General features: G+C 44.7%; 2 protein-coding genes across 8 annotated transcripts in view; both read right to left on the minus strand.

Moving 5' to 3' along the window:
* The window catches only part of ITGA2B (integrin subunit alpha 2b), a 57621-nt gene extending 53298 nt beyond the window's left edge, over window positions 1-4323 (minus strand). The window contains exons 1-2 of the mRNA XM_053263548.1: window positions 4181-4323; window positions 2778-2908 (exon numbers count right to left, since the gene is read on the minus strand). Coding sequence (XP_053119523.1) covers window positions 2778-2908; window positions 4181-4314 — 265 coding nt within the window. The 5' untranslated portion in view covers window positions 4315-4323. The remainder of the gene's footprint in view (window positions 1-2777; window positions 2909-4180) is intronic.
* A 5744-nt stretch (window positions 4324-10067) lies between these two features.
* Window positions 10068-24925, minus strand: part of GPATCH8 (G-patch domain containing 8) — a 118849-nt gene continuing 103991 nt past the window's right edge. For all 7 annotated transcript variants that reach the window (XM_053260851.1, XM_053260850.1, XM_053260852.1 and 4 more), the window contains 2 exons: window positions 18369-18499; window positions 10068-16107 (listed from right to left, as the gene is read on the minus strand). In XM_053260851.1, the coding sequence (XP_053116826.1) occupies window positions 12276-16107; window positions 18369-18499 (3963 nt within the window). In that variant the 3' untranslated portion in view covers window positions 10068-12275. The remainder of the gene's footprint in view (window positions 16108-18368; window positions 18500-24925) is intronic.

Consider the following 24925-nt stretch of genomic DNA (forward strand, 5'->3'; position numbering starts at 1 on the left):
ATTATGTCCGTTTGTGGGAGGCAACTTGCCCCCACAAGCAGTACACTTTTGAAAAATAACTTGTTTCCAATAAGCTGAGGGAAGGCAGCGGGCTGGGGAACCGGAGGAAAAATAACTCTCCAAAGGTGAAAGCAAGATACAGCTCCGAGCAGTGAAGGTGGAATATGACCCCTGAACTGACTCTGCAGCACTTCCTGTGCTGAGTCACAATCCTTCCTTTCTTCTTAGAGAGTTGATGGAAACATCTCTCTCTCTCTCCTTACCTATTCATTATGTAGTCCTTTAGATTAGGATTAGATCTTTTCTATCCAAGTGTACTTAACCAATAAATACTTAGTATTTAGTTCTACGAGAATATCCATGTGTTTTCTCTAAATAGCTGCAGCAACTGCTACCTACTATTTAACTGGAGTGTGTACTCTTTTCCTCAGTGCTCTGCTGTTTACCTACTGGGGGTAAAATTAATAACCCCCCCCCAATAAATAAAAGAGAGAGAATATGAGAGCGAATATGAGAGAGAGAGAGAGAGAGAGAGAGAGAGAGAGAGAGAGAGAGAGAGAGAGAGAGAGAGATTTAGGTAAGCCAAGTGAGTAAAAATGCTAGAAGTCCAATGAGAAAAACACGGAGGTGGTCAACTGAGGAGATTTTGTTGGGAGACACTGTAAAATGACTGTGGGGGTGATCAGATGGGGCTCTGCACAGGTGCATTTCCTATGTGTGTGATGCACAAGGCCACAAAGGAGAACTGGGCCAAAACACCTCAGCTCCACTCATAGAAGGCATTATTACCAGCTGAGCTTATTCCGCTTGCTCCCAGAAGCCTCCCTGGTTGCAACTGCATCTCCAGGTTTGAAGATTGCACTTTTGCTATGCTCAGGAGTTGCACCACAATGTGAGCTCCCAGTCTATATTATACATAGGGACAAGTCACTTAGTTGGCAGTGGACTGGTTGCCCCTAGATCTGGCTACAAGCCCCACAAATTGGAAAGGTGATTAGCGTCACACTCTCTATGGGGGTGCCCAGCTAAGCAGACTCCCAGAAGTAGCTACTGCAAGTGTCTGGCATCTAAGATCATTGCAGCCTTGAAATCAAACCTAAACTTTCCTCTTCCTCTTGCAAAGAGTGACAATAACTGGCCATCAGGCCAGGGAGAAAAGACAGATAAGATTATCTGCAGTCTCCATTACAATAGGGATGAGTTAGTGATGTAACTTTGAAGAGCTGCCTATCGAAACTCTTGATGGAATTGTTGGGAGAGTCAGTCCCAGCACAGGATATTATTTAAACGCACCTGCACACTCCAATTGTCCTCACAATCACCCTTGAATGCCATAGGCGATTCACACACATTCATACCCAGGAAGGACTAAAACACAATGCATTCCAAAAAAAAAGGTTGTCTTGGCTCCCCGTTCAGCAGAGCAGGACAAAAGACAAGTGCCCTCAAGGCACATTTTGGGATATAAGTATCCCTAATTTCATGACCCAGTGTGTTTCCTTGTGTAATTACACCTGGGACTCCCACTGCGAAACATCTGTGTTTCCTTGTGCCTCTTACTCTGGACCCCAGCAGACTGCAACAAGAGACTCCAGCAGACCACCTTGGTGCTCCCCTTCTCCTGGCCTCTTGCCCAGCTTCTTCAGGGCTGAACCTATCCCTTTCTCTTATTTCTGAAATTTTGCCCCTCCGTCTTAAAAGTACCTCTCTAGCCCGCCTGGGAATTTACACATAATTTGGAACTTTAAGCAAAATGTGCCTTACAATAGTCTGTTTCTTAGGATATTTGTAGTGCCTTTAAACTAGGGCCACATAGTAATTTAGTCTGATTTCATTTTTAATAAACTGCTTTTTTATTCAATTCAAACCTCTCTCTCTCAAGCCAATTTTCTTGAGTTCATATGCTTGCACAAATTAAAGCTGATTGGAACTGTCTCCCCTTTTGAGCGAAATTCCCCACATTCGCCCAAACCAGGTGGTGCAGACCAATCACCCTCGAGGCAGTTTCATTAACAGCATCTCTGCCTAGTTTCCAGGCTCTTCCCTTCCCACTGCAGCCCCATAACCCTGCACTGCATTTCCCACCATTACTGAGGGTGCCTTGACCCTTGAGAAGAACAGCCCTTTTGGCTGTGGAGAGTGGGAAGGAGAAAATGGCTTGTGCTAACATTGCTTTGTTCTAGTGTCACTCTATATGCCACCTAGTGTGTATGTGTGTGTGTGCACATGTGTACGTGTGTGTGTGTGTGTGCGTGTGTCAGTGTCAATATATTCAAGCCCCTTGATTTCACCAGGATAAGACTGGCGAGGTAGAAACTCAACCTCTTCTTCCATTTCAGACTCTCATGAGACTCCCCCACACTTTCCATTTCTTTGCAAGGTGGATAATGTAGAGCCCTATCATACTGGTACCAGAAAGCACACATGTATGGCACAGGCTCAGCACTCAGCATTTGCCTATTGAACCTGTGGACGGTGTAAGGCATGAACCAGCCCTACACGTGATCACTGCTTATGCAATTATGCCCTATATCTGTCACAATGACCATCCCCACCCCTCCAATTTAAGCTGGGGTTACAACTGCAGAGATCAGCCACACTTACCCATACAGTGGGTGGCTTGTACCACAAGGCTTCCTCGTGATTGCGAAGCCTTGGGGATGGGCTCCCCCACCCCCCACAGAAGCACTATTGACTCTGGCAGTGGATCTGGCCCTCACTGCCTGCCCTGGCCCTCATATGACTGAAAAGCCAGCCCATATCTGGAGGTCACTTACCTGTGGAATCAAAGCCAATGGGGCTGCAGGAACTGCCATTGGGTGCCCAGGGGCACAAGTAGACATAACCCGCCTCAGGAACGTTTGGCTGTGAAGTGTTGGCTCGAGGGGCTCCCACAACCACACTCATGCTGGGGGGGAAAAGGTCAGTGTCCAGCTATAGACCTTCTATCTCCTTCAAGTGACCACAGAGACAACACAAATATAGACTGGGTTTTTGTTTTTTTGAGGGAGGGGGGCCAGATCTTTGTTGCAGAACCCCAATTGCCCCATGACCATGAGGAGGAGAGGAAGCAGCAGCAGCTAGAGTGGCAAAAGTATCACCATCATCCCTACCTCCTGCTGCTTCTCCAACTGGTACTGAGCCCCTACTCCCCTCACAGAGGCCATTAGGACCAAGAATTGCCCAAGGAGAGGAAAATAAGCAGCCATCAAGGCAAAAGCAACTGCCACTTGGCATAGTTTTAGTTCTCTGCCATTGCTATTGATCATATGTAAGCTGCTCCAGGAGCCTGACAGCCTGACGAGTGGAGAAAACTGCTTAAAATCAATAAAATACTAGTTGAGATACCAGTTTTAGAAAACCCCAGTGCATTTCCCTAAAGAAAAAGAAAATAATCCAGTTGCCCCATCTTTAACTGAGCTGAAGAAGGTATCAAAAAGCACAGCTAGAGCTATCAGGAGGTGTGGTGAGAACATCTCCCTTACATGCATAAGCCTAAATACTGGGGCCCTTAGATAAGGAAAGGAAAAAAAGATTGCCCAAAATGCAAAAGATAAAGCTCTGTATGATCAGGAGTTGCATGGAGAACATGTCAAGGGAAGGAGTGCTTATTCTTAAAACATAAGAATATGGGTGAAGTTATCAGATACCCTACCAAACACAAAGCAAATTGTACTGCTTTACACAATGAACTAAGAAAGCCATAGAATGTTATGGCTATTGGCACAAATGGCTATGTAAAAGAGTGAGATACATTGAGGACAAGCCCTTAGGTGGCTACAAGCCCAGTTAAACAAAAGCATTCTCTGTTCTAAAAACAAGTCTCATGGCCAACTCCAGCATAGAGCCTGAATCAGTAGGCAAGGTTTAACCGACAACACCACATGGTCTCAGAGTGAGCTTCAATAAAGACCAGTGCAAAAAAAAAAAGTGCTTCCTACAGATTTGAAACTGGAAATATTGCTAGGTGGAGCTGATGGAGATGGTTTTTGCCGGATCAGGATCAAAATCAAATAGGTGGTCTGCATCCCCCAAAGCGGCTTATTTTCTAATAAGCATTGATCCAAAAGGCAGGGATATCTACAGAGAGCCAGTCTCTGGAGGAAAAGTGATGGAAGCAGACAGGAAAACCCGAGATACACTCTTATATGAAGCCTAGCACATTCCAACATGGTCCTACCTGCCACTGTTGTCCCGATAGAAATCCAAGGCAAACCCAAAATAGCTTTCTTTAGGTCCAGAGTACAAAGTGGGAGCACCCACATTTAAATTGAGGGTCCATACCAAAGAACTGAGGAGCAAGAGTCCTACCATACAGAGCCAAGGAGAAGAAAATGGTCCAACAGAACTACGATCTCCAGCCATCTTCCCCCTCCTTCCAAGCCCTGCACTCTTAACACTGGGTATTTAGCCATTAGCACTGGCTACCACACCCCTTACCATCACAATCATGACATATTTCCTCTCCACTAAAGCTGGAAATAATGTCATTAGTCATGCAGTACTTTCTCAGGAAGTGCAGGACGACGTCCCTGCCATCAGCATGTAGCAGATTAAAAATATCTTGAGGATGGCTGTGGTTATGCTGTGATAAGGGAAAGCATTGTTGTGTACACTCTCACTTTTTGCACATACAAAGGTAAACTTGAAGGAGGAGGGACCTGTTGAAGTAGATTAAAAACTGGCAAAAACCTGTTACTACTTGCAAAGCTGTCTTATGGCTCCTCGTTGGGAGTCCTTCCTTTCCCCTGAGCATCTCATGGAAATACCCATCATGGGGTGTGCATCATTCATTCTTTCCCCATTGCATGGAGATGATGTGCTTTGTGCTTTTAGATTTAGTATTTCTTCACTAGAAACCTGCCATATCTCCTTTCCCTGCCTCAGATTCTAGTGTTTCAGCAGGCAATGCTCACATACTTTCAAGCCTTTTTGGTTCTTTGTGCACCCTTAACAGGTGAAAAGCAGAGTTAATGGATGATGAATTCTGCACTTAATAGCAAATCCAGCACATGCACGGTGATGCTGTGCAACAGTATTACACACACAATCCCAGTCCTATTACTGGGGAAAGAGTTACACTGAGGATATGATGCCCTCCCCAACTCTGTGTCAGGATCCCAAAAAGGTCTCCATCCCAACTGGCTGTTAAATTTAGCCCCCCCACCTCAAAATTTTATTTTTGTTCAGAGTAATTCTATAATGGATAGCGTTAATCAAATTAACATCAATTCATAGTTACATTCATTTTCTATAGCAAATATTTGATATCGGGGGAAGAAAGGGGGGCATTTGTGGTGTGTCTGCTTTGACCTGTGAGCTGTCAGCTTGCAATTCTAACTCTTTCATAACAAACCCAAAATTCATAAATATTACCTTGCAGGAAAGTGTTAGTTGCTTACCTGTAACTGTACTTCTTCTGGTGGTAGTCACCTGTCCATTCACACTGATGGGCTTCAGCTGGAGAGCGAAGGCCTTGTGGGGAGTTTGCCAGCTTCCCTCACTCTTCCTCACTCTGAGTGGCTGTCCCTCCCTCCAGTACCTATAAGGTCACCCGGCCACCCTTACATCCTCAGTTAAGGATTCTGCCACAGAAGGTATTACAAATGTGCACAAAATGAATGTTTTTATTCATTTACAATTTGAATTGAATTCTGAAAATTCATTTCACATTTGAATCAAATTCAAATCTGATCTGAAAATTTGATTCTACTGAAATCAATTCAACCTTGTTTTGGCACTTCTTCTTTTTTAACCAATCAGGGTGCCTGGATAGTTTTTTAGAAGGTGTCCAATGGCTCTTGAATTAAATTTGAAAATCTGATTTGAATCCAAGTCTAATTGCCTTTTAAAAGGATGATTTGATTCAAATTCAAATCCTCCAAACTGTCAAGTGTAGGGACACCATAACTGGGTGTAACACCACCCTGCGTTGAGTCAGAAGGTCTGGGCAGAGGAGTAGATGACGGAAGGTACCCTGCGACAGGTAGAGTAGGCACAGGAACCAATGGTGCCTCAGCCACCAAGCCATGGTTAGAATACAATGCATTCTGTCCTTTTGTATTTTCTGCACAATTCGAGGAATGAGAGAGATTGGAAGGAACAGATAGATGAACAGAACAACCCATCGGAGCGTAAAGGCGTCTCCCAGAGAGCCTGGGCCCAATCTGGCTCTTGTGCAGAAGAGGTCACATGGATGGTTTGTGGAACTCGAAGAGCACAAAGCACAAAGCACATTGTGGGGTTCCCCACAGCTTGGAGGTCCTGTGAAGCATGCCTGTGTCGAGCATCTGCTAGTGAGAGGAAGAAAGCATCCTGCTGAGACGGCCCACCTGGATGTTGTGGCCCTGGAAGTGGATCGCAGGCAGGTAAGTGAGATGGCGCAGGGCCCTCCCAGATCAGCAGACACAGTTGTAGAAGGGCCTGGGACGGTTCTGTGCCCCCTTGGTGGTTTATATAGGTTTTCATAGTCATATTGTCTATCATGACTTGAACATGACAGCTGGAGACAATGGGCCGAAAGCCTTTCAGGGCTTTAAGTACTGCCAAGAGTTCCACGTAGCTTATGTGATGGGTGGCTTCTCAAAGAGACCATCTGCCATTTATCTAGAGGTCCTGGAGATGGACACCCCATCCAGTGTGATGTATCTGTAGTCTGAAAGACTTAAGGAGTTGGTGGGTTGAATGGTGTGGACTTGGTTAGGTTGGTATGAGGGGCCAGAGGAGAGATTGACGAACGCAGGAAGGAAGCCAAAGGAGCCTTTGTTGAGTCTCATTGGGAGACAAGGACATCATGGAACCAATGTAGATACAGCTGCATATGAAGGCGGGTGAGAGGTAAGGCAGCCATTGTTGACACCATAAGACCCAACATGTGCTGCATGGACTTTGCCTGGTACAGGGAACCTTCCTGCAGTGAAGTAGCCAAGGTGATGTGCACCATGCATTCTGGTGGAAGGTAAATGGCAGCAGGGGTGGAGTAGAAAAGGGTCCCTAGAAACTTTATGATGTATTGGACTTGGAGCCCCAAGCAACGGAGTAAATCCAGGGTGATGGCAAGATGAGCACACAAGGTTGACTGGGATTGTGCAACCAGGAGCTAGTCATCTAAATACAGGATTGCTCAGAGTGATAAATGGTAGAGCCAACACAGATTCAGGAGCTGCCGAGGCATGCTCCACAGGCAAAAATGCTCAAGGTTCAGTGTTTGGGGCAGGGGTGTTGATGTAGAGGACAAGCCCTGCGAGAAGTCGATATCGGAAACATTGAGAAGGGCTTTCTCCCACAAAACAGCCCTCAGCCTAGTAGCCCAGTTGCAGCATCCTACTTGGTGAGTTTCTGGCAGTGCATGCAGGACTGAGTAATGTGGGGTTCCCCAAGGCAGAAAAGACAAAGCTGGTGCCCATCCAAGGAGGGAAATTTAGCCTGGCAGTGTGAATGCCACTTAATAAGTGCTTGTGGCCATAAACTGAGAAGAAACCATTCAAGGCTTCCCAAGGGGAAGCGAAGGTGTGTGTAAAAACAATGCACAAAAGGGAAATAAAGAGAGAACGATAGGAGAGAGAGAGAATAATATAACAAAAACAAATAGTAGAGGAAGGTAACGTCTGCTTCCCTTCTAGATACTGCAGTAAGAACGAAAAAAACTCTCCAACTAGCCTGACATTTCTCTGCTGGCAGATGACAAAAAACTGAGGAGGTAAGGGTGGTCAGGTGATCCTAGAAGTACTGAAGCAACAGCCAATCAGGAGTGAGAATAAGGAAGTTTGCAGACTCCTGACTAGGCCTTCACTCTCCAGCTGAAGCCCATCTGCGTGATGGACAGAGACCACCCAGAACAGATACCCTGATCCTAAACTAATGTATATGGAATTAAAGCTACAGATTCCAAAGGAAAGGAAGTGTAGAATAAACTCACTCATTGGCCACCTTTTCCTCAGCCTTGACTTCTGCATCTGCAATATGACATGATACTAGAACATTACAGCATTGTGTAGGCACAGCTGAGGTGTCTGAATTGCTTTGAAGACTGAGTGCTGTATCAATTATAAAATTCTGCTACAGTATAAGCAAACTATTTAAAGTGATTGTTAGGTTCACTTAGTTAATTTAGGATTTCAGATCTAAGTTTCATGTAGAAAACAGTACATCAGATCTTAAAGTTTCAAGCTATGGCATTAACTATTTATCAGTGTACAGGTGAAACTCGGAAAATTAGAATATCGTGCAAAAGTCCATTAATTTCAGTAATGCAAATTGAAAGGTGAAACCGATATATGAGACAGACGCATTACATGCAAAGCGAGATAAGTCAAGCCTTAATTTGTTATAATTGTGATGCTCATGGCGTACAGCTCATGAAAACCCCAAATCCACAATCTCAGAAAATTAGAATATTACATGGAACCAAGAAGACAAGAATTGAAGAATAGAACAATATCGGACCTCTGAAAAGTATAAGCATGCATATGTATTCAGTACTTGCTTTGGGCCCCTTTTGCAACACTTACTGCCTCAGTGCGGCGTGGCATGGATGCTATCAGCCTGTGGCACTGATGAGGTATTATGGAATACCAGGATGCTTCATTAGCGGCCTTCAGCTCTTCTGCATTGTTTGGTCTCATGTCTCTCATCCTTCTCTTGGCAATACCCCATAGATTATGGGGTCCGGTCAGGTGAGTTTGCTGGCCAATCAAGCACAGTACACTGTATACTTTTCAGAGGTCCGATATTGTTCTATTCTACAATCCTTGTCTTCTTGGTTCCATTTAATATTCTAATTTTCTGGGATTGTGGATTTGGGGTTTTCATGAGCTGTACGCCATGATCATCACAATTATAACAAATTAAGGCTTGACTTATCTCGCTTTGCATGTAATGCGTCTGTCTCATATATCAGTTTCACCTTTTAATTTGCATTACTGAAATTAATGGACTTTTGCACGATATTCTAATTTTCCGAGTTTCACCTGTATAAAGGCTGAAAAGTATTTCTGAAACATACCTTCCACGTGTTTGAAATATGCCCCTGAATCATAAACATCCAGACACTGAAGCAAAATATAGAATATATATATATATCTGGGAGGCAACTACCTCATGTTGGGAAAATATTTTCTTTTCCTTACACATTTGTAAAACACATCACCTTAAGTTCTGCATGTGCTCTAGAGCAAGGACTTGGTTCTGGAAATCAATCTGCGCCAATCCTGCTACAAACATTAAAGACCAGAGAAGTACTTATGAAAATGTAGAGAACCCCTCTCCCATATCTGGGATTAGGGACTTTGGTTTACAGTCCAAAAAGGCCATAATGGGTTAGCTGTACGCCTTGCTTCACTGGAAGAGAGCATTATTAAAGACACAGCTTGCCATTTCCTGTGCAATGTATAACGGGACGTTTTATCAAAACCAACAGTTACTTCTTTGAGCACAAAGGAAGTCAGCATTGGCTTTATCAAGAAACAGAGGCAAAACACCACAGGGGCGAGGGTGTATTTGGAGGAGGACTGATAGTGACACCAGCCAAGGGGCAAATTATTCCTTTGGGCCCATTTCTGACTCTGCCCTGTTGGTGCTGGGATTCTCTCAGCATGGGGTCAACTGGATTCTTAATATCCTCTAGTGGCAGTTGTTCTTGTGTTATCCAAGGAGCAAAGCCAAACACCTCTACTGTCACAAGAACAGGGTCCTGGAATCTCAAGGTAAAGTTGTGTCGTCGAGTCGGTGCCGACTCGTGTCATGAATGTTTATTCAACGTAAGCTAACTGTTCATGGCAACATGGTCCAGGCTCCTAAAAGGAGAACAAACAAACAGACAAACAAAGGAAAATGAGGGAGGATGGGGTTCCATTAACAAGGGGAGATTCTGGAGAAAGACATTTCCTGACACAAGTGTTGGCAGATGGCTTGAGGCCAGGAATGAATGCAAGGAAGCCAGGAGATGAACATGTGCTCCATGTGGAATAAATATAGGACCTGTTAAGGCAGCAGAGGGAGGTCCTATTGTGAGGATAATGAGCTTGAATCTCATGCTTTGGAAAACAAGTACACACACTTTCACCAAATTACTAGTTCATTATAAAGTTTATTTTCCTCATTTTTACAGCATATATATATATATATTTATATATATACTTTTATGTGACAAAGTTAAATATAGTCTGCCGATACTGAAGTAATAGTGTGTTCTTTTTGTTGTAAGCACTCTTGTGAAAGTCCAGTCTCCTTGTGCACCCCACTGGAGTGCTGCATCTGAAGTCTGAACCTCAAGGGAATGAAGCACTGAGAAATTAATACTGTTACTTTTTTGAATATTTACAGCAGCTACCAACAACTGAGTCCCTTTGTCAGAGCAGCATTTCCTGTGCCAGTCTCTTGGAGCACAAGGTAAGGAAGCGTAGAGAGGACTACAGCCTGGGCCATTTTAGGGCTGCAAGTGATAGTGGTTATTTTCAAAATTTTGGAGTGGAGGTAATGATTCGGGTTACTGGCTAACAGTGCCCTCTGCGGTCTGGACACAGGTCACAAACAGCCACCACTGTGTAGGAATCAGACCACCCTCTGTACACAACACTACCCTCAACTGAGACCTAAGCTTAACTGGCAGCAATTCTCAATCTCTCTCTCTCTCTTTTTTTAAAAGACCTGACCCCAGGAAGTGGCAATGGGGCAATTCCTTTTCTTTCCAGGCACACAGCACCTATATCAAAGAGACAGCTGCAAGGATAGGGCAACCCTTTAATTTTAGAAGAATATCCCAAGAAAGGAGGAGGAAGAGGATTCAGAACAAAAACACACCACTCAAAGCCTCTTCAAAACATAAAAAGGCACATATTTGAAAATAAGGAACCTGCACACGCACACACACACACTCACTAAGAAGCTATGTTGCATAATGACTCAAAACAAGTGGTTGGACCAGGAAAAATGACTGGGATTTGGGTATTTTCTGTGGGGCCCTCCTTTTCCTCTGACTAGAAAGTGGTCTCCTGCTTTGTTGAGCCAACTGGCCATTTCTCCCAAGTTGGTGGCCTGGCTACTGAATACAGCATGCAGCGAACACTTCAGCTGCCCCATTAGCTCTCTTTTATCATTGAATCTGCAAAGAATGCCTGTTGCACAGGATGGAATTTATTAGTTACAATACAGAGGGGCCCAGAACACTGCTCCTTGTTTATTCCAAATCTTGTCACATTTTCTCCTGTAAAATGAAAGTCCCCCCCCCATTTTATAGTACATTAAAAAAAAAACTTGAGCTCAATAAAATATACATGCTCGAAGCCATCTTGCACCCTAGCCGCAACTAGAAGCTTTGAACCTTTGACAAGAGTTTTCTTTCCAACTACATCAAAATGTATAGCTAATCAAAGCCACTGGAACGAGTACCACTCAAAGAACGGGCTGTAAAAAGTGTTATTGCAGTATACTACCAATATGGAACATTTGTCAGAGGAGCTACAAAAAGCAGCATTTTGTCATGTACAGAGATCAGTGCAATTTCTTAAACTTTCTTTTTCTTCTGAAACAAAAATTCATAAGTTAATAAAGAACCGTCAATATTACAGAGGAAAGAGTACAAGTTACAGAGTCACTTCAGGACGTTCACAGGACTCTAGTCCACCATATTGCTTCAAGGACTGAAGGGACTGCTCTCTGTTCTCTCTCAGCAGCATTGTAGATTGTGTGTGTATGTAAAAGGATAGCACTGCCAAGCCTGTCTGAAACTGGAAACTGGTGACCAGAAAGCGACTTTCCTGCTTGCATCAATCGGCGGGCTTCTGCGCGTGGTTCTCAAAAGGGGAGAAGGCAGTAACAAAGGGATAGTCCAGGTGCTGAATGTCTGCTGGCTCTCTTGCTCAAGTTAAGCTTTAAGGGGGACCCAAACGGCTACTTTCACGCCTTTATTAAATACAGATACTGAAAGCAAGGTAATTTGGGCATTACCCACTTCGGTTTTCAGAGTGAAGGGAAATTTAAAATGTGAAAATCAGAAATTTAAAGGGGGAGGGAGCAACTGTCAATGAACTATACAGAGATGAATAAGCCCTCTCCCTGGACGCAGAAGCCCCTAGAAACTCTTCGCCGCAAAGCTTTCCCTTCTTCCACGGAGCAGCCTCTTGCGTTACCTAGTCTCTCTGCCCAATTCTTCCCTTCTTTGGCTCTTCTCAAGTCTGTGTCAAACAGTGCCTTTCAGAGAGAAACTAAATACACAAGCACAGACACACATGCCCCTGCCCCTCCACACTGATAAAGGCTGCCGCTTTCTCATTCCTTCATGTGCCATGGCTGGGGGGATGCTGCAAGTCCTGTCCTGAGAAAATGGGGTGCAGAAGAGGGTGGAGGTGTAATGCGGTGGCAGCAGCAGCTGTAGCTGGTCGAGGGGCTAGAAGGGTTGGATAGAGGGCAGCATGGTGGACAGGATGAAAGGTGAAGGGACCTGGGTGGATGGCAGAGGCAGGGATGATATGGATGGGGTGGCTGGCCAGGAAAGTGGCTGGATGCCCTGGGATAATTGAGTGGGTTAAGTGGGACAAGGAGATGGGGGTCAAATGAGGCTGAGGGATATGATGCACTTGAGCGAGAGGCTGGGGGTGAGGGTGTGGGTGGATGCCAATGGCTGCGGCAGCTGCCGCTGCATGATGCTGCAGGATGGCATGCTGAACGGTGGTGATGGAGGTGGCTGCAGCTGCTGTGGGCTGCTGGATATGGATGGGCTGCAGGGTAGGGGCCGCGGCTGGGGCTAGGGCTGCTGAGGCAGGGAAGGCCTTGACTTGCTTGGCAAGGAGCTGCTGCTGGATGTGCTGCTGAGCTGCCTGTTGGAGCTTGCTGTACTTCTCCATCTCCTCGGGAGTGAAGGTGATGGGTTGGCTCTCCAGTGGTGCCAGGGAAGAGTCCTCGGTGCCCTCCTGGTCCCCGCCGATGCTCGGCTCCCCAGTCTGTGACACGTAGCCAGGGAAGTGCTCGACATCTGGTGTTAATGGAACCATCCTGCCTTCAATGGCGACAGGCTGGTTCCCACTGTCCAAAGACTCTAAAGCATCACCCTCAGTGGGATCGGAGAGGAAGCTGTGGGGCACGACCAGATCCCCAGAGCCATAGTGCTCTGGGAGCTCTGGTGGCTCAATGGGAACAGGTACCACCTCTGGTGTGACTTCTTCTGGTTTCTGATCTCCTGGAAGACTCTCCTGGATTGTCACCAATGTCTCCTCCACTGGAGGCTGGCTTGCCAGGACTGCCTCACCACTTTCATGGGTTGCTTCGTCTGGCTCTGACAGCTCCAGTTCCTCCCCTCTTTCTAAGCCAGCTTCTTCACATTGCTTGGTGCTTGGTTTTCGGACCGTAGGGAGTTTTCCAATTAAGGGGAGGACAGGTTTGTTGCCAAGGGAGGGAGGGAGCTTTGGGCCAAAATAGCCCTGTGGGGGGTCCTTCAGCTTTATTCCAACCTTGTGGGGCCCTGCAGGGGAGTCTTCATTACCGCCGGGCTTCTTTTCCACCTTCTTGGACTGAACCTTCTCCAGAAGAAGTTTGGCTGTGGCAGAGTTCTTCCCCTCAGAACTACAGTTGCTCCCCAAGATGGAGCTGCCACTATTTGGGGGGAGACTGCTTGTCCCTGTAGCTTCATCTGCTCTCACTTCCTCCTTTCTCATAGGCCCTTGGTTTTGCCTGGCTCTGAAGTAGTGAGGTGACTGAGAGCGATAGATCTTGGACCGGATGAAGTCTCGCCGCGCTGATCTTCTCTCAACAGAGCTCTCGTGGCCTCGAGATCCCTTTCTTGAAAGGGATCTCTGTGAAAGACTTCTTGTGCTTCGACTACGCTCCCGGCTGTAGCTCCTGCTCCGTTTCCAACTGTGCCCTGTTCTGCTACGGCTCCTCCGCTTACTCCGGCTGCGGCTGCAGCTGCTGCTGCGCGTCCTGCCTCGGCTTCTCATCCTCGACCTCCCCCTGCCATGGGTTCGACTCCTGCTTCGGGTCCGGGATCTACTCCGGCTCAGGCTGTAGTCATCTTCCGAAGAGGAGTACTTATGCCGCTTTGACCTGCGCTTGGAGCTGGCATAGTCTGAATCAGAGTCATGGGAACACTTAGTGCGACTCCGCGAGCGGTCACTGTAGTCTGTATAGCTGTCCTCCGAGTAGCTCCGCCGCCGGCTATACCGGCTGTTGTCCGAGGAGGCATATGAACTTGTTGAGTATGACCTCTGAGATGATCTTCGAGAGGAATGCCTATGTCCTGACCGGGAGCGGCTCCGTGAGCAGTCACTGCCAGAGTCATAATCATCACTGTACTGTGATGCTGACTTTGGCCTGAAGTGTTTGCGGCAGGAGTCCTCGTCACTCTCGCAGCCACCACTGCTTTGTCGGCCCCTGTGGCTGGGGCGTCCTGAATTTGGTGCAGAAGGCCGCCTCTTTGTGGTTGACAATGCCTGCTGTGGGTCCCCCTTGTGTTTTTTGCTGCTGTGCTCTTGAGAAGAGGTGCCACTATCCTCTTTTTTGCTACTGCCTTCTTCAGTAGAGAGAGACTTCCTCTGGGAATCTTGAGAGCACCACTTGCTCTTCTTGGGGTGGCCAGCATCTTCCATGCCTTGCATCCGCTCAGCCTCAGTGGGAAAGACAGGCTTGCTCTTTTTGTGTTTGTGTTTCTTCCGTTTCTTGGATTTCTCTTCAGCAAGGTCCCCTTCCCTGCTTTTCTCCTCTGCTTCACTCTTACGCCTGCGTTTGTGTTTGGTGGACTTCTTATGCTTCTTCTTCTTTTTGTGTTTGTGGGATTTCCCCACTTTATCTTTGCGTCCAACAAGGCTGCCTTTACTGCCATCTTCCAGACTTTTGCCCTTGCCAGCACTCACAGGGCTGGACTCCCGCTTGCTACATGCCGGCAGGGACTTTGTTTCTGACACTGAAGTGGAGCTGCCAGCTAGGAGACCCACCTCTTTGCTCTTGCCTGTGTCCTCACCGTCGACCGACTGGGTTTTCTCCTTGGAAAGGCTAGTTGTAGTTTTCTGTTTTTCTGCCCCCTTTGCCTTAACATCTTTGTTGCGAGACAGTTTGAAATCAAAATACAAGGGATTGCAGCTGTATGAAACGGAGGGTTCTGCTTTGGTGAAGATCAGCAGTTCTGAAGGCCACTGAAGGGTAGTGCTCTCATCTTTACTCAGCACTGGGAAAAAGGGTCCTGTTAGATGCTTGGGTCCATCTGTGGCTTCTTTACTGCTTGGTGCAGGCTGGGGAGGCTCTTTAGCAGCATCTGACTCTGTAGGGTTCCGTTCCTTGGGCTGTTTGCCTTCCTGTTTGCTCGCCTCTTCTGGAATTTCTTTGTCTTCCATTTTGCTGCCTTTGTTGGCAGGACTCAGATCCTTCTGATGGGTATCACACTCTGCTACTGTAGCCTTCTCACTGTTCTTTGCCACTTTGGGTTTTGGCGAGTTGCTCCGCTTTCTTTCACGAGTTGCTTTCTTGCTCATAGCTTCCGCTTCTACTTGCTCCGTAGCCTTCATGAATAGCAGGAACTGGAAGTTGGGTTTCACCTTGCAGTGGGCTGGTGGGATGTAGTGGTAATATTCTGGCTCTACTGCCATTGGCCCATCTTCCCGTTTCATCTTTTTCAGTTTTGATAGTGTGGTGCTTAGACCCACCCCATCTTTTTCATGCTGTTGCTCCTCTTCATCTCCCTTGCTGTCAGGGCTGTTTGCTCCTTCAGCCTCCCCAATTTTACCCAACATTCCAGAATCCAAATGGGCTCCCTCATCTGCTTTGATTTCATCAGGAGAACCAGACTCATCCACATGGTCTTTGAAGACAGAGGCAATAGACTCTAGCTTCACAGGGGCCTTTTTGGCAAATGAGAAAGAGACACCTAACTTCTGAAGAGGGTTAACTCCAAAACTGATGGTTTGTGGCACCTGGACAGGAATCTGTCCAAGTCCAGTGTTGCTGCTGGCTTGCCCGCTGGTATAAACAATGCTTTTGTCCACGGTCACATTTGTAACCTGCCCAGAAGCTGGTGAGAAGGATGAGCCACTACTGGGAGCTGCTGAATCCATGTCATCTTCTCCTCCTTCTTCATCTACAGCCACAGTAGTGGTTCTGAACATTGGCCCACTTCCTGGAGCACTGGGGGATTGAAATTTTTTTTGGGGGGGGGGAGAAAGAAAGAGGAAACACTCAGTTATTAAACGTTCCACTTTTCAGATCATCCTGAAATACTTCTGTCTATGCCTACTCCCCTGCTAACTGGGCAAAGAGGCACCTTTTATCGTGGTGATTCTCTTTATTTAGCAGGGGGAGAGAAACTGGCCCTATCCACCCCCAACACAGTACCTCCAGTGACTGTTGCTGGTGTCTATCTTGTGTTTTTTTTAGAATGTAAGCTCTTTAGGGACAGGGAGCCATCTTATTTATTTATTATTTCTCTGTGTAAACCGCCCTGAGTCATTTTTGGAAGGCGGTTTAAGGGAGGAGAGCTGGTCTTGTGGTAGCAAGCATGACTTGTCCCCTTAGCTAAGCAGGGTCTGCCCTTGTTGCATATGAATGGGAGACTTGATGTGTGAGCACTATAAGATATTCCCCTTCAGGGATGGAGGTGCTCTGGGAAGAGCATCTAGGCTCCAAGTTCCCTCCCTGGCTTCTCCAAGAAAGCCTGAGAGAGATTCCTGCCTGCAGCCTTGGAGAAGCCACTGTCGGTCTGTGAAGACAATACTGAGTTAGATGGACCAAGGGTCTGACTATGGCAGCTTCCTATGTTTGGTATAGAAATCAAATTATTATAATTATTATATAATTATATAATAATTATATAAATAATCCGCTGTTGTAAAAAGATCGCACAGATTGACTACAAACAAAGGCATGACAAGGTAGCAGGGATGATACACTGGAACATCTGCAAAAAATACAAGCTACCTGTAGCCAAAAATTGGTGGGACCAAGTTTCACTGTAGTCGAGAAGAAAGAAAAACAAGTCAAAATAATCGACATAGCAATACCAGGGGACAGCAGAATAGAAGAAAAAGAAATAGAAAAAAATCACCAAATACAAAGATCTACAAATTGAAATTGAAAGGCTGTGGCAGAAAAAGACCAAAATAATCCCAGTGGTAATTGGCACCCTGGGTGCAGTTCCAAAAGACCTTGAAGAGCACCTCAACACCATCGGGGCCACAGAAATCACCATCAGCCAATTACAAAAAGCAACTTTACTGGGAACAGCCTATATTCTGTGACGATATCTACAACAGCAACAACATTGGCAATAAAACCAGCCATCCCAGGTCCTTGGGATGACTCGATGTCTGGATAAAACAAACTAGTCAATAACACCTGTCTGACTGTGTAAACAAGAAAAAAATAATAATACTCAACCTCTCCTCTTTGCTTCTAGAATTACTCTGAACGCTAATTCAGGACAAAAGTTTTTACTGGATAATGTTATGAAATGTGCAATGGTTGCTTTGTTATAACCAGTTCACCCTGACAAAATTAGAGTATTTTAAAAATAGATGTGTAGAATTCTAGCCCTTGACATTGGAGGCAAAACCTGCTATCTGATGCATACACAAAAGCTTTTCATGAGGGGCTACCCCATTCATTCCATGGCCGAAGCTTTTTCCAACTCTGAACTGAACAGGGCAGATCTTGTTCATATATAGTCACCAGAGCAGTAAAACGCTGTTGCTGCTACACACATTCTTTGCATATGCTCCTTCTGAATTTTGCTTTTGTCAAGGAAGGGAAAAGATGTGGACAGGCAACCCAGTGGACCAGACAGTTCTTTGGGGGCCAGATGTGGCCCAGAGCTGCCAGTTACCAAATCCTATACTAAAATTTAGTTCAGGTACAAACTAATACACCTATTTTCCATGTGGCCGCCATCTTGGATCAGGGTGCATGATGCCATCACAAACCACACCATTCAGGTGTCCCTATGTGGCACAACTTCTGTACCAAATTTGGTACAAATCAAGGCAGGCATTGCAAAGTTGTTAGGGACACACATGAATGGATGGACCGATCGATGGACACACGGACAGCAAGGTGATCTCATAAAGTTCTTTCTGTGCAGGCTAAAAAGGGCACATTTTCCAGTCCATAGTACATGACTAACAAAAGGGGCATTAGCTATCTATTTGTTTTTTATTAATTTTTATCCCTCTTTTATGTTTCATACACCCAAAGCAGCTTACAAAAGATAGGAACATCATATAATGCACAAAAGAAAACAAAAACAAATGGCAGACATCAGCAGTAAAATCAGGAGGAGCATACATACATCAATACAATTTCAAGCAGATCACAGCTCAAAACAACATAGTTAAAAGCATGCTGAATGCTGACTGTCAAAAGTCTGTCTTTCGTGGCACAAGTAGACCACTCACCACTCAGTCTGTTTCCTCTGCTCAGCCAGCTCATGAAGACGCCGGAGGGCTTTCTCCTGTTTCCTCTCATCTTTCCGGGATCTTGATGAGACATTGCGAGCAAACTCTCTTTGCTTGAGATCTTTCAGCCTCTATGACAAATTAAGAGGAAAGGAAAGGAGAGTAAGTTGGAACTGTGAATGGTTGTTGTTGTTTTAACTGTAGTGTATTATCCAACTGGACTTCCCTAATCCACATCATACCCAGCCACTTGATAATTAAGGGGAGAGTCTATAGTTCAAAAGAAGAGCATATATTCTGCATACAGGAGGTCCTAGGTTTAATCTCTGGTATCTCTAATTAAATAATCCTAGATAACAGGACCAGGAAAGACCTCTTCCTGAAACACTAGAGCTCTGCTACCAATCAAAGCAGGCAGTACTGGGCTAGAGAGATGGCTACTCTTGTGGAGGAATATAAGCTACTGTGAAAGTCTACTCCACAAACATATGAAGCAGCCTAATACTAAGTTGACTCATAACTTAGTATTAGGCTGCTTCAAATGTTTGTGGAGTAGACTTTCACAATAGCTTATATCCCACCACAAGTTCCACAAGAGTAGCCATTTTAGGCTATAGACAAGTGGCACTGTGGCACATCCAAAGAGGACACTAAGAGGAGATAAGTGCAGGAATATACAAGAACAGAGAGATGGAGCATTATCATCTCTCCACATTATCTGATTGTAGAGTCTTGAGATAAATAGCCCAATAAACATGTTTATGCAGAAGTGAACTCTACAGTGTTCCAAAGGACTTGCCATCCAGAAAATATGCTTTAAACTGCTAGGTCTCACAGAAAGCTTTCAAAGATGAATTTGTTAACAAATCTGTCTGTGAAATTCCACAATCTAAACAAAGACTAGGAGTGGTACTGATTATGATGTTTAATAGAACAATAGGTTAAATTCTGCATCTGCACCATTGCTCTTGGTTTACCTTCCACTGGAAATTTAACCCATCATGTATGTTTATATATGTGCATGTGTACACATACATACAAACTGCCTTTTGCGCATGATTACCGAGAAAAATTACGTGAATCGTTTCTGAACCTCAATTAAGTGGCAGCATCTTGAGCTCAGCTACCCACAACAGGATAGGCTGCCATCTTATCCTGTATCATAAAGGTTCAACCAAAACAATTTGGTCAGCTTCTCTTTCTCTCTCTTAGCCAGCCTATTTACTGCATGCAGGATGCAAAACAGAGTTGCATTTAAAGCAGCGTTTCTTAACCTTGAGTCCCAGATGTTGTTAGACTACAACTCCCATCATCTCAAGCCATGACCTTTGTGGCTGAGGATGATGGGAGTTGTAATCCAACATCTGGGGACCCAAAGTTAAGAAACCCTGATTTAAAGAAATAAGCAAGCTCTGAAAGAAGTGGGAATTTTAAAAATATCTGCTGCTTTATGAAGAATGCATAGTGGAAGACTGAATTATACCACAATCCTAACACCAATGTATGAATTATCTACAATCTAAAAACTGATGTGCCCATTAAACGATGGAGTGCTCCCCTTCTAAGTGAACTAAAAGGAATTTTTCCCATTAGCAGGATCCATAAAGTTAGCATTCAGCGAGTTTTCCAATTAGCAACGCATTGTAATCAGTCCCAACAGTCTCTTAAATTCACTGAAGTGTTGGGGGGAGAAATCACTGGGTTTTCACAGGGGCATGGATCAGATGATCAAGGAAGATTGAGAGAAACAGCATCAACTATGCCAAGGGTAGGCTGTCTCCTTGTGTGGCCTACTTTAATTCTTTTTAACACACTAGAATTCTCGTGTTTAAAAGAAAGAAAAGTAGGTTTACAAAGCATACCCAGGGCCTCTGCATTCTTAAAACACAACTAATTGTGTCCAGTGATTCTGAGTTTACACGCTTGCTTAAAAACATCAAGATGCAACTTGTTTGATCGGATCAAGGTCCAGTATCCTAGCAAAGGGTTTGCTAGTAGCCCACTGGCAAATTATGCCCACCCTTTACCTAAGGAGCAGAGTATTTAGAACTCATGAGCAATGCAGTACTTGCCAGACTGGTCTTTCTAAAGAAATACAGAACAGTGAAGGTGTTAGCGACCAGACTAGCTTCATATTCATGTGATAAAATAAGAGCATCAAATGTATGCAACACTCTTGAGCAGGCAGGTGGGAGTTAACACACTCTGTGCAACTTGGATCAAGCATTGGTTTGACAGAAGACATTGTCAAACATACTTTTGCTTCAAATTACTGCTCAAAACAAAAACGTTGCATGGAAATAGAAGTCAGTTCCAGGATTTTTGAATGTTTTTCTTTTTAAAAGAGCAGTGAGGATGAGTGAAAGAAGTGTTTTCACTTGAGACCCAGACACAATAAGTTCAAATCCAAATACACATCCACAATGGACTCAGTGGGTGACTTGGCCTCAATTACCCTGTGTAAATGATGCAAGCACACGTATTTTGCATAATTCATTCTGCTTCTGCAGTTCTGAGAAAGAGCAAAGAGCAACACAAGGCACTGAAGTTCCACCTCCCTGGAAATCCTGTTCAGTTGCCCCTCCAGCTTTGGAGATTTCACCAGGCAATACCCACACACTTGCAAATTTGCCTTTCACTGTCTTTGAGGCCTGGCAACCTGCCTTTTGAAAAACTTCTAAACTAAAACTGAAATTTTCAAGATGCTAAAGTCTGCACTAAAAACTGAGTTTTAGGTTCTCTTTGCCTTTGCAGAACTGACGATTGTGAATTGTCCCGAAAATACAGCTCTGTTTTGGAGAAACCCGAGAGCTGACAGGAATTCTAAGCACTTGTGTTCTTATACTGATAAGAAGTCAGGTTTCGAGCCTTCTGGAGGAAAAATACCAGAACACACTTGAACCAGAAGAACAAACTTGTTGCCTCCAGGAAGGAGTAACTATTGCTACTACTTTCCTCAAATGGTAGTCTCAGCCACAACAATGATCACACTTGTCCTTATCTCCCCCCCCCCCCAATCTTAAGAAAAAGTAGTGACAAGTTTTTGTCCTAGCCCTGAAACCAAATGAATTATGGGGAAAAGTGTCAGTTGAACCTCTAGGATTATGTAGGCCTGTTACTTTGGCACAGAACTCTGAATGTTCTCTCCCTAGCTCAAGAGTAGATTCAGTCCTAAGATTTACCCTATGTGAACATCACTCTGAATGACATGCAGAGTAAAACACAGTTAAATGTACTCATGGCTTCACTGTACTCTGAATGGAGAAGGAAGCACAGAATGCACAGCTCAACACACACACACAGCTACAGACATTAGGAAAGAAACTCACTCTTATTATTTGGTCTCCATAGTTTACTTTCATTATATTAGTTGACAGTATCATATCACCCAGGGGCGGCGGGGGGGAAGGAGAGACAGAAACACACAAGAATGGAAAAGAAAAAAGAAAGAAAGAAAAAAGTAACCATTACTAACATAGATGATTTATATATCTGCAGACTTATTCTAGCGGGTATGGAATTGGTCCAAAGCCTAAGAGGAAGGGGAGCCTCAAACAGATAATACCACCTGGAATAATAGTGCTACTTCGGGGGGGAAAATAAACAGGGGGATGGGTCACTGCCTGATTCTGGGTAGAAACGAGGCTTGTTAAATGTCACGAAGGCTATTATTTCTTCTGGCGGCCGGGGGGGGGGGGGGAAGGACACCATCTAATTTTAAATATGGCACTAGATTTCCATACATATTAAGTTGCCACTGTAAATGTTTCAGTGCAAGAGGCAAAGTGACAACCAGACAGAACAGGCAAACTGAGTTTTGAAGCCACAGCAAGAGAATACTAAATACAGAATCAACTTGAGAGAGACACCCCCAAATCATTTACAATTACTCTGTGTGGCAGATTTCCCTGCAAGGCTGCACAATCTTAAGCTAAGCTAGAACTTGCTCAGCCCTAAATGGCCCTAGGTCTAGAATACTTTCTAAAATCACTCCTCCTTCCATGTGAAGCTTCCTGTCTATAGAGAATTTCAGGAAAGGTTTGCGCTATATAGGTTCCCAATTGAAAATTAGGTTGCCACCAATGCAATGGCATCCTGTTTCTAGCATGTACTGCCACAGAAAGACTATGGGGCTAATTCTCTCCTGATTTTACAAAGCAGGTCAAAACTTCTCTCATTGCTTCCTTCTTTGTCCTCCAGATCAGGGATTCTCAATGTTTGGGTCCCCAGATGTAATTGGACTTCAACTCCCATAATTCCCAACCAAAGGCCACCGGGGCTGGGGATTATGGGAGTTGAAGTCCATTAACATCTGGGGACCCACACGTTGAGAAACCCTGCTCCAGATAACTACAAACAATCACAGCTGTAACTGCCAATATTAGTTAATGCAGGCCTTGACACATTTTATTTGGATCTAGGAGCCAGACAATGGACACTTGACAAATGTACCAGACTGAGTGATGGACAATTTGGGAGTGGGGGGGGGCAGGGTAAATGGGCTGCTCTTTATCCCCTTTACAAGTAGCATACTTAGAACAGAAAACATCTGTCTGCAAAGATCACACACTGTATGAACAGAAGGCTGAGGTGCCTCCCAAAGTTATCAACAGGATGTAATTAACAAGATTCCCCAGAGGCAATACGAACACTCAGGCAAAGGCAGTCACCATGTTACCTGTCCCACTGCAAGTCCTGATTTAGTCAAGCATTTGGGATACAATGTAGATTTACACTATAATCCATGGTAATCTATTTTAGATTTATACTGCTTATAATAATTGTTTTGTTTTTAGTTGTTATTCTAAAGTTGTGTTAAGGTTTTTTAAGCAGCCTTGAATGGAAAGGAAGAGTTACAAAATCATACGCAAGCTATATTCCCTGAAGTGCAAGAAGATCAACAGAGGGGAAGAAGATCTAAAAGGACACTTTTAAGCAAGGTGAAGCAGGTGGGTTAGAAGGAATCAAAGAATGCCTACTAACGTTTAGGAAGATCAGCCCCTCCCTAACCTACAATTCAGAAGATTCTTTGGAAGCATTTTGGATAGTAGTTCAATATTTATTATTTATTTGATATTGTAGTGTGGATGAACCTTAAATGACACGCTGGGCTCTTTGCAGGTCTACAAGTCTATGAACCACTCCACCCACCCCCACTATGTGAAACCAAAACCAGAAGATTTATTCTTCCGAGATTATCTCTTTTTAAATCCCTTCTTCGCTACAGGCCATGGTGGATCCAGCAGCATTTCAAGTGGGAACAGCATTCCCAGGAGCTCCACCATGGCATGGTGTGTGTGTGTGTGTGTGTGGGGAGCTCCACCACTGTCGCTAAGCGCTTTTGTGTGTGTGGACTTTTTCAGGCTTAATAAATAAGATGGGTCAAAACCTGATCAATTCCACTTTAAAGAGCAGCTTCTCTGTGTCTGGGGCATAAAATGCAACAAGAAAGATTTCCAGCAAGTTCATTACCTGGCTTATTTTAAACACACACTCCTGGGAAGGAAAGAAAGAAGGAAAAACCAAGAGCAGCAGTGTGGGAAGTCAGTATCATCATGTGCAGATTCCTCTGCAGCTGTACAGCTTTTGCAATAAGCCCAACTGCATGACAGGCGCTGAATCCGCCCAGGTAACTATTCTCAGAGCTCTACTATTAGAGAAAATTATAGCACGCTTTTAATGATGGGCCACAAGGACACTTTTTGCTTAGTGCTTAGACAAACTGTGGGGAATTAAGAGTGCTTCAAGTTGCGCTCATCTGTAGAGCTTTGGCACGAACTGTGGCATGATTATAGGGCTGCCTTTGTTATACTGGAAGACAGAAGAGGGCTTTTGGGGAGACTTGTTTTGCATTTCAACTTGGCAGGCTTAAGGTGCCTTAAGCCACAAAATTAGTTCCCTCAACACAATACACTTTTAAAAAAAATGCAAATGAGGGCTGGATATTGTTAGCAGGGCTGTGTGTGTTAAAACCACTCCAAAACCTTGTACCAGAGTAACACAACTTCTGTACCAAGAACAGCCAATTTCAGTAACATGTATTCATTATGCTTCTGTTAGTCACGGAGAAGGGCAAGTACTAGCAGGGCACAGAAGCTCTGACCCCTGACCACCTGCTCACACACCATAGGATGATGTAAACACCTGGCTTCTGAGATTTCATCCGGCACCATACACAAGTTTTCAAGCCTTGTTCTTCAGTTTAAGGCCTCAGCTCAGGATACTAAACTGCTGCCAGCAGCAGTTTCTGCATTTACATGAGGCAATCATGGAATGTATGAAGCCCTGATCAGGTTGTACTCTGAACTCCTGAGTCTCTATACAACAGTGACTAGCAGTACACATGCACATTTTATTGTGTCACATTTTCTATCTTCTTCCCACAGAGTGGCTGCAGAATGGCAAAAAGACAGAATTAATTTTGTTCTCTCAATGCTTGTTCGCTACAGATGCTTGTTCTCTACAGTGCTTGTTTCTCTCCCCTGCTAACTAAGCAAAGAGGCATCTTGGTGATTCTCTTTATTTAGCAGGGGAAAGCAACTGGTCCAATCCATCCC

Source organism: Hemicordylus capensis, chromosome 6 (genome assembly GCF_027244095.1).
Source record: "Hemicordylus capensis ecotype Gifberg chromosome 6, rHemCap1.1.pri, whole genome shotgun sequence".
Lineage (NCBI taxonomy): Eukaryota > Metazoa > Chordata > Lepidosauria > Squamata > Cordylidae > Hemicordylus > Hemicordylus capensis.